Below are 10,007 nucleotides of genomic sequence, written 5' to 3'. Positions count from 1 at the left end.
GGCACCAACTAGCAGCAATAGTCCCCTTTACAGTTCCCTGTGCCATCTTGAAAGGTAACTGTGCCTTTGCGTCGAATTGAGATGAACGGTAAGCCTGCTATGATAAAGACCCCCTTCTTGGACAATTATTCCTATGTATCTATCATGTCAACCTCACCGTTCATCTCCCTCTGTACCTCTACTGGCGCACAAAATAAATAGCTCAAAGAAATGGCAGCCTTATTGACAATGGACACCTAAAGATTTTAAATTGGCATAATATGACCAGTAAAGAGCAACAAAAAACATGAAAATAAAAAACATTTTTAATAAAAAGCTTTGTCTATTTTGATACAGAAATATCTTTTATATATAACTATGAATTATAAATCATCTGGGGATTCCTTGTTAATACCTTAAAAATGCTGGGTAGTAAACTGCCTGCAAATCTACCCAAACCTATCTATTCTATTTGAGAATTATTGATTATTTGCAGAACGAGGGTGAATACTGGTAAATCTAATAAACTTAGTTATACAATGGTTTTGAGTGACGCACCATGGAATATCCCATTAGACATTCGTAATTTCTACCATACACAAACGCCTTCCTGAAGGCGAGTGTTTTTAATAAGAAAATACAAATAACAATTGGGATATTCCATGGTGTGCCACGAAAAAGCATTGTATCTAATAGTATTTCATCCCACACGATTGAATATACCTAGGCATCACAACACCCACAAATCCTGATGGGAAGAAATGGTAGAATACGGCAAAATGTACAATCACGGCTTTCTTGCATTCTGAGTGGCTGTATATTTTCAATAGTATGGGATAAAAATTTGAAGCTAGAAGAAAAATGGTACATATAAACAACTGAACAATCGGAAATCCTATAGGCACAATTATATCTAAATTAGCTGGTGCCAAAGAATATTTTCCTAAATTTTGCTTTACAGCAACTAAGATACTGTACACAAAGCAGGTGATTCAGTGTTAGTCATTCTTAACTAACCTCCACAATTTTCTGTTATGACAAAATAGGATTTTGGTGGATATCAATCAAGTCTTTATGTGACGAAGGAACACACCTGTGGAACGACATAGAAAAGATGTGATTGGCATCCACCAGTATCTACTTTGTCCACATCTGCATTAGAATTTAAACGTTAATACAGTCTGTATTAGGGACACTTAAAACAAAACAAGATTGCACTTGTAAATATTTCAGTCTACATCATGGTGGCCATGTTGATATGAGAAGAAATTAAGCAGATGCAATTATGACCAACTTTATGTGAAATCTTACTAAGCTGGCAACTATTAAAACGTGATGAATAAACTGACTATAAGTTCTTAAAAAAACTAAAAGTAGATATTTTACAAATTATAACATTATATTAGTTGCTGCATGATTGAGATGCTAAAATGGAATAATTATTAATGATTATTTTTTCTATCATCTTCAGGTGGAATTTCTTTCACATTCATTCATTTTCTTTCACATCTTTGACAAGTGCTATTATTATCCTCCCACTCTCATAACCTAGGTATTATTAATACATGTTATGTCTGAGTAAACTGATTCATAATCAACATTTTGTGGCTTTACTGAACAAAGGTAATCTAATATCTCTACTTTGGTCTCATAAATTTGGTCTCTATATATAACTGTTTGTACACAAAACTATTGATCACTTCTAAAATTTTGGTAAGTTAATGTAGTAAGGATTTGTTTGGGATATCCAATCAGTCTTAAACACTAATCTCATTAGATTAATAATTCACCAATCAGATTACTATAAAATCTTTACGAACTGGAAATGAACTCAAAAACATTTCCCATAAATAGGCCTTACTCCTTTAGGCAAAATGTTTTCCCATTTTAGATCATCGTCATTGTCTTGAGAACATACAAGATTTCTTGTTTAAGTTGCATCCACATCCCTTTGTCTTTTCCTGCAAGACTGTTAAACCAAGAAATTATACTCTAGGAAATAACGTGATCTGAACAAAAATTGGAAAACATTACGCTAAAGCTATAAAGAGATGCATTAATTAGATTTACAGGTAATATGAAGGAGGAAATATTAAACTATACTTATAATAAATACTACAAATAAGGCATCTAGATACAAAACTAAACCCCAAGTTATGTTCTACTACGAAACTTCTATGGGATTATTTAATATACACTATCTTACATTGTCAAAAATAAATAATATTAATGTACCTGTGGTAAGTTTTTGCTTGGGGAATATACATTTCAAAAATTTAACTTCAACAGAAATTATGAAAATCAAAATCAAAATGGTCTAATTTTTGGTATTTTTTAGCATTGAGGCAATTAATGACTAAGCTGAATTGAAAACAGATTTTAAAAAACATCACATTCTGATCATAAACCAGTTCACTAGTGCTTCAAACTACAGGACAACCCTAGGGTCTTAAAGGTGATTCATACAGTATTACTCAAATTAAAGTATATGAGAAGTGGTACTGGTTAGCAAAATACAAGTTTTGGGTTTTCTGGTATAGATTGCGTATGAACAAAATCATGCTTGCATTAATTATGGTCTATCAGGATGGTATCAATTTGCTATTTCAAACACCTGTTCTAAGAATTGTCTCAAATGTATGTATCATAATTACCATTTTGGATAAACGCAGAATCTAAGGATTCATGTTTGGCCTATTCACAGATATTAACTTGGAACTAAGACAAGATGACTTACTACCTAGGTAGCCATGGTTACAGGCAGAAACGCTTTCTGTACTTTGCCAATTGAACTACGGCACACTGGACACATCTCTAGTTGATCAGCACAGACATCACAAGAAACCATATGTCCACATGGGCAAAACACTGTGCTTATATCAGCATCCATGCATATCTTACAACGCAGATCATGCTCCATTTTGTTGAGCTTTTCTTTCAGTTCACTTTCCTGTTCAATTCCATTTCCCTCCAGTTGGACTGAAACATTTTGTTCCAGTGTATATGGCACCATATGAATGGGATCGTAACCTTGGTTATACAGAACTCTACGACAGTGGTCGTATACTTCCTTACAAGTTCTTCTTACATCAAATATGTATTTCTTGTCAGATTCCTCTTCATTGAATAGAGAGAAAAATGTCTCCTTAAAGTCTCTGGTGAACTGGCATTTGACTGCATTACGAACTGTCTCACAGCGATAAAATGCATGGTATTCTGTGATAGATCGATATAAAGCACAAGCAGCTCCTTGGGTGTGCAGCTTTAATTCTAGGATATGGTCTCCATCACATCCCATAATGGTAAGGTAAAGAATCTTACCCGTGTGGGTTGCCATCTTAAGTCCATTGTATGATATGCTAGAAAGAAAACAACACAACAGTTAGATATTGTACAACTATCACTCACTGTTAGGGGTCTGTGTGGTTTACTCCCACTACCATAACATTCACTATTAAATTATGACAAAAAATACTTGACTCAATTTTTGTGGACGGGGAAAAAAATGGAGACCCCAAAGAAAACCCTAAGAGAGAGAACGACACAAAACAAAATCAATTCACACCTATTTAAGTCAAAAATTGATTCCATGAGTGACCCTAGGCTTGAACTATGCAGCAGTGAAAAAGTCAGCTCTGTAATAAAGCATTGTTGAGGGGAAAGAGCACTAAATATATATGGTTACTCTACCCTATACCCTTGGGTCCAAAAACTAGTCAAATGAAGCTTATTTTAGTATTACCATGTGTGATATGTATTAAATGCTTTAAGACAAAAGCAAGGCATGACTTGTATAAATACTTGCTTAATAGGAAAACAGAAAACAAGAACTAAACTTGTATTAGAAAATAATGCTGAGCCAAAGGAATTGGAAATTTTGGTAAAACAAAAGAATCTCATGTACCCAAAATCAATGTATCATAAACAAGCAAACCTATATTAATGTAGGTAAGTATCTTTATTTAACAAGGGTAGCACATGACAGTATATAATGAACAACTGATGACCCAGTGGCCCTCAACTAATAAAAATTTAAATATACACCTACTTTCAAGAACGTTGTCATACGATATTAGGACATTAGCAATTTAGTGAGAAAGGAATACATTAAAAGACAAAAGAAAAAGTTCAGCTTCAGTGATCTTCTTTTGTTTTTTAATATAATTCCTATCCCACTAAATCATTAATGTTCTATTTTCATATGACAACGTTCTTGCAAGTAGTTGTATATATATATATAAGAAGAGAAGAATAGAAGAAAAGAAGATAATAAATAAATACATAAAGAATAAAGATTACTAATATGTAAAATTTAACTAATTAAAACTATAAAAACTATTTATAAGAACTATTTATAAGAATGATAAGAACAACTGAAGCTTAAATAAGAAATATGAATATGAATAATTCATATTTATATTTCTTATTTATATAAGCTTCAGATATTATTATTATTATTGATTGCATATCGTCAACCAAAGATAATACACTACCTGTTTATAAAAATAACCTAATTCAAGTTTATTATATATATTTTAATGTAAGTACTATTGTAATTCTGGTATTAAATTCCCTAATGACTACAGGTACCTTAACCTCAGTAATAATCATTAGTGGTTAACCAATGAAAATGATGTAAAAAATTTATTAAGTCACCTAGTTATAAAAAAGCTTACCAAAATAATAAATATATAATTTGATTAATTAGTTAAGGGGACTTCATCTAAATACTTTTCAGCACTCTGTTTTCTAATATCTACATCAATTTTTGGTCTCTTTGTTTTCTCTTTCTTTGATGAGAAATATCATCATCCTGCTTAATGCTTAAGACATGTTTTTTTACACAAGAATGTTTTGCTTTAGCATTGAATATGAACAAGGTAATGATATTACTGCAGTATATCTGTTATTTTTCAATTCAAATCTAACTTCTTGCTCTTTTGAAGGCCAAGTAAAAATCTTAATAAATCTCAAAGATAAAATTAGAATTTAATTTTCAAGTATTGAAGGAGCTATGGGGTATCTAGAGAAAACCCCTTGAAGCAATTATACTCACACAGGCTACAGTTGTTTTAGCACTACACACCATACATACCAGTATTTAATTTTTTTAACTTATTTTCTATAACTACTATTGCTAATTAGTATTTCACTGATATAGACAAATATAGCAAATAGTTATTGCTATTTGTGGTATTAATATGTTAATAGAAGTTAATGTGGGAAGCTATGTGGGTTCAACAATATCAGCTATTAATGAAGCTTTCTAAAAATGTCTTTTCTGGGGAGTTGGTTTGAGTTGATTTCTTCTAGTTAAGACATGTTTTACAGCTCTTTCAAAACGATTCTTAATTGATAAACTGTCGGCCATTTTGCTTCACAACCGCGGACTCAATTCTGGCCATCAAATGCAGTACATCTCTTGATATAGACTTGTGCATCAAAACCTGTTTAAATCAGTATCAAACCAGGAATTTTGCATCTCATTATCCAGATTCTTGGATAGCGGCATTACATAAGAACTACACGACTTCTACATTTTAAAGCCTGCTAATATCTTTGTTAATCCTTTTCATGTGTATGAGTTGTGTATTAATGTTGATAAATGGTTCTTTCTAAGACAGTGATCTTCAATAAATATCATAGAGCATGTGTGTGTTCATAATACTTTCAAGGCTTTTGCATAACAAAATATTGAAATAAGGTTTTTATGGAAAACATGTTTAACAGAAAATATGACTCGACGTTTCAGCTATTCCCATTGTGAAGAAGACTATCATTGGCATAGCGAAACATCAAGACATATTTTCTGTTCTGCATGTTTTCCACTATCATTGGCATAGCGAAACATCAAGACATATTTTCTGTTTTGCATGTTTTCCATAAAATCCTTTTTCAATATTTGTGTATTCACAGATTGCAGAATTTAGTAAATCGACTGTATTGGAAATGGGAGCAGTTTAAAAACACAAACACATTTACAAACATATTTACAGATACATTCTCCTTCACTGATAAATTTTGAAATTGGTTGAATCCTAATCGTTGAAGCTAGAATTCATAAAATAAGGTGCATGTTTTACTAGCAGTTTCAAGCATCATAAAAGTCAATGGGTTAAAGACATTTTAATAGCAAAAGTTCATTTTTCCCCATTTAAATTTCGATTAAACTGCAAAATTCTGAAATATATTTAAGGCTTATGCAATAAACCTCAAGTGTGAGCTCACATGGGAGCTATTACATTATAATTTCCTTCAAACAGCAGTATAGTGCATATTATATAGATAGACACTATCTATAATCACACACTAAGGATACAAATACGAGATTTTAGATTATTTTTTGTGATTGGTGGGATAGGTCCTTGGTTTCAATATCTTTTAACCTTGAACTTCACAAATACACATGGCGACCTTGGAAAGACAGATAAGCTGACATGATCATGAATATATTTTGTAATCGAAGACATGAACATTTTAAATTATGCAAATCACTGAGGAAGATAATCAAAAGGCCAAGGACATGTAGATATATATGTACAATACATGTGTGATTTTGTACATTAAAGCTTCTCAAACCACATACACCACATTGTGAATGTGCTACATCTAAGTAAAAAATAGACAAAGAGGCTGACAATTGAGGTTTTTGGATCACTGGAAAACTGAAACAAACAAGGTTGTTATTGATGGATCACATAACTAATTAATATTCATTTTTGTCACACAAATTAAATAACACAAATTTGTAACATTAATGATAGTTTTTAAGATATCAGTAGCTTGACAGAAGCATATGGATATGAAATCTCCTAGAATAACTCACAGAGTTCCAAATATGTAATCCCACTGGGAGTGTGGCTTACAGCCCATGGGTCAAGATAGGATTTGAATATAAATAGAAAAAGCTAATACAATGTTGGCAAGAAGCCAGTAAAGTGACAAATAAGTAAAAAGAATTGTAATGGTGTGGTGTTCAACAAAATTCAAGCTATCATGATTTGCAGTTTCTATTTTATGTGCCATCTTGCTTTTTCGGTCTTATTTTTTGAATGTCAAATATTAATTTTATTGAAAAAGTCCTCTTATGCGACATCTCTCTAAAACTGCAGTTCTTTGTTTGGTGAAGAGATAATAGCTAATCTATGGATCCCCGGTTCATGCATTAGCATAATACAACAATGGCACGAGGAAAGCCCTGCAAATGAATGACCTTGTCATGTTTTAGCCCTTTTTAGCTCAAATAACATCTAAAAAATACTTCTTGAAATATCCAGATATTCTGTACATAGAAACGACAATATATTGTTTGCCTTGAAGGCTTTAAATTGATTTTTTGTGAACAAAAGATCAATCAGGACTAATTCATTTATGGCTGTAAAGGAAAGTGAACGTTCAACTAACATTGAATGATATTGACATTCGCTGCAAACAACATGCTTTTGGGTCACGTTCAGGAGAATAAAAAAAAAATTTCCAAATTATTAGTTGAATTGAGCACGAAAAAAATCATAAAGCAAATAATTTTATGCTACGTGACTTATAAAAAGAAATACATTGAGAAGTGGCTTAAAAAAAGATGATAAAAAGAATTTTTGAACAAGTTACGCTGGTCTTTATAAACACTAGCTGTTGACATGAACTTTTGCTGTAACGAGAAAGAATTCGGGCTTAAAAATTGAACGCCAGCCAAATGTAACCAAATTTTGAAAGAAACAAGAAGTGACGGTAAATAGGGATTTTATGACTGTAAAGAGCAAAAATTATCCACCACAAAAGATCCCATTTTTCTCCATCAAAACAAAACAAAAATTTGCACAACTTTCGATCGCCTTGAATAAAATCAATATTGTAAAATCTAAGCTCATATTGTTATTATTTTTTTGTAAAATATTGCCCCAGTTTAAAAAGTAAGAGCAATTAAGATTTCCCATGAAAGAAGACGAAAACAAAAAAATATAACCTTAAAAAAAGTCAAGATGAACGAAAATTTATATCGATTATCAACAGTACGATTATTAAGTCATTTTATTGGGTTCCCAGGTTCTATCATATGGTTTTGAGTGTTTAGGAAAATAATATTCTTCAAGAGAAGAGGATCGTAAGTAGGATAAGATGGTGACAAATGAAGCAAAGCAAAAAAAAACTTGATAATCACGAGACTTTCTCGACACTCACCTCTCAACAAAGTTAAACTCCGCATCATAAATTCGAAGTTCTTTACTGCTTACTCCAATATTCGAGTGATTACCCTCAGTATTTCTAGCTGTATGGAACTCAGTCCCATAATTTTCGAGGTCTGCTAGCTCTTTTAAGAATTCATATTCCGCTGTTGATGGTTTTAAACCACGAAGTTTTGCATGTGCGGTCGCCACCGAGTCCAAAGTCCAGTTCTTTCTGCATTCTCCATCAGAGTTTTTGCAGTAACTACAAGGTGAATGCCCATCTGTATGGTCCCCATTTAATGCTTGAGCAATAAGAGCATACAAATGAGCTATTCTGGATTGTAGACTGGTGATTTTTCCATCTGTAAAGTCCTTTTTTAGATGCAGAAAGTAAAGATGCCTAAAAGTAGAAATGAGGACACAAGGGTCAGTTTGACAGATCAAGCGGGTGAATTAATTTAAGGTTTAAAAAGTTTTAGCAAGTAAAATGGATTTTTTTTGATCAAAAGAGTCCCAGTTTAGACTCCTCAACACATACCTGGAAGAGTCTTGAAGTAAAAAATGTGGCTGAACGAAAAATTTGACGCGAAAACTGAGTCGATATGGAGGATTACCGGAAACTTGGCGACTTATTCGATTCCTTGTGTTCAACCATAAAGTTTCTCCCTTTGGACCCGAAAATTGCAGTCCAAAATAGTCTACCTCTATAATACCAAGTCTCTGGCAAACCTAAATGCAAAATATTCAGTTAGCAACCTTGAAAGAGGGGAAAATATCTCCTTGGAAATGTTTTAAACTTTCGTCATGGAGTCAATAAAAATTTTACCTGATCCAAAAGCTGTTGTCCAAGCGCTTTCTCCGTGAGCTCGAATTCAGTGATAACTGAATCGGGAAGCGACACAAAACACCACATGGCTTCTGTGTGAGAGCTGTGTCTCGCATTTCATCGAACCATAATCTTTTCCGCCATTAAAATACCTCCTCACACTACAATATTCTGCATGCAACAAGAAAAAATTTTCTCGCAACTTGGACTTCGATCATTCGAAGTGTCCACGCTTAGGTCACGTGCATGATGTAAGAAACGACCAATCAAAATGGTTCTCCTATTTAAGGCAGCCAATCAGATAGCTTGAATTTAGAGAAGGGTTTTTCATGGGCGGGTATTTTTTGCTTACCATGCAAAAACAAGATGGCATATAAATAACTTTATTCCTTTTTTCTTTGCATCGCAGCCTTTGGTTAAAAGATTAAAAGAATTAAGATATAATTCTCCTTGCGTGTTCATAAGATCTTAAACTATTGCGTGCAGAAAGTTAATTTCGTGCTAAAAGGTGCTAAAATGGTGTTTAAAAATACTTGAAAGGGGAACAAGTCTTGGCTTGCGTTACACACATACGTCACAAATACACAATTTAAACATTAAAGACAGTCATCAACATCCATTATGGCCCAAGGAATAAGATATATCTCCAAATATAGCACACTGGACAATTTTAACAATGAAGAAGTCCATGGAATTCACCATGGTTAAAATCTGGTTCCGTGACTTTGGAGAGGTTTCGTTTTTGAAGGTGTTAAAATTAACTTAACAGGATTACGTTAAGAAGATACTTTTGGTAACATGGTGAATCAAAACAACAAGCAACAATATAACTAATAATATTCTCCGTTGCACTGAACACGAAATATCATTGAAAACACGAAAACCGCCAACAAATGTCAGTGAACAATGAACAGTTTTATTGTCGATCAGAGGGTCAGTCAACAACTGCCAATATTGTGTTACGTGGGACTCACGCAAGGATTATTAGATTCATTGAAATAATAGCCGGGAATTAATATAAATGGCGCCAAATATAA

The 10,007-nt window shown here is 32.9% G+C and overlaps 1 protein-coding gene across 1 annotated transcript; it reads right to left on the bottom strand.

The window, feature by feature from the left end:
- Nucleotides 1–287: 287 nt before the first annotated feature.
- Nucleotides 288–9,167, bottom strand: LOC116300384 (E3 ubiquitin-protein ligase MYLIP). Its single transcript, XM_031709255.2, has 4 exons — nt 8,971–9,167; nt 8,683–8,873; nt 8,158–8,544; nt 288–3,338 (listed from the first exon to the last, which is right to left on the bottom strand). Exons 1-4 carry the CDS (start codon nt 9,055–9,057, stop codon nt 2,720–2,722), a joined length of 1,284 nt encoding a protein of 427 aa, XP_031565115.2. The 5' UTR covers nt 9,058–9,167; the 3' UTR covers nt 288–2,719.
- Nucleotides 9,168–10,007: the final 840 nt, after the last annotated feature.

This window comes from Actinia tenebrosa, unplaced genomic scaffold (assembly GCF_029948245.1).
Source record: "Actinia tenebrosa isolate PJP-AT-01 unplaced genomic scaffold, QUT_ActTen_1.0 PGA_scaffold2__45_contigs__length_23673736, whole genome shotgun sequence".
In the NCBI taxonomy this organism is placed as follows: domain Eukaryota; kingdom Metazoa; phylum Cnidaria; class Anthozoa; order Actiniaria; family Actiniidae; genus Actinia; species Actinia tenebrosa.
Note: the sequence above shows the minus strand (reverse complement) of the source record. Positions and strands in the feature narration are given on the sequence as shown.

What these genes read in the sequence shown, in the direction of transcription:
- LOC116300384 (XM_031709255.2), bottom strand. Translation starts at nt 9,057, where the DNA reads ATGTGGTGTTTTGTGTCGCTTCCCGATTCAGTTATCACTGAATTCGAG. An exon ending in GACAACAGCTTTTGGATCAG is followed by an intron (nt 8,874 to 8,970) that starts GTAAAATTTTTA and finishes TTTTGCATTTAG; the next exon opens with GTTTGCCAGAGACTTGGTAT. An exon ending in GAGTTTAACTTTGTTGAGAG is followed by an intron (nt 3,339 to 8,157) that starts GTGAGTGTCGAG and finishes TTTTCTTTCTAG; the next exon opens with CATATCATACAATGGACTTA.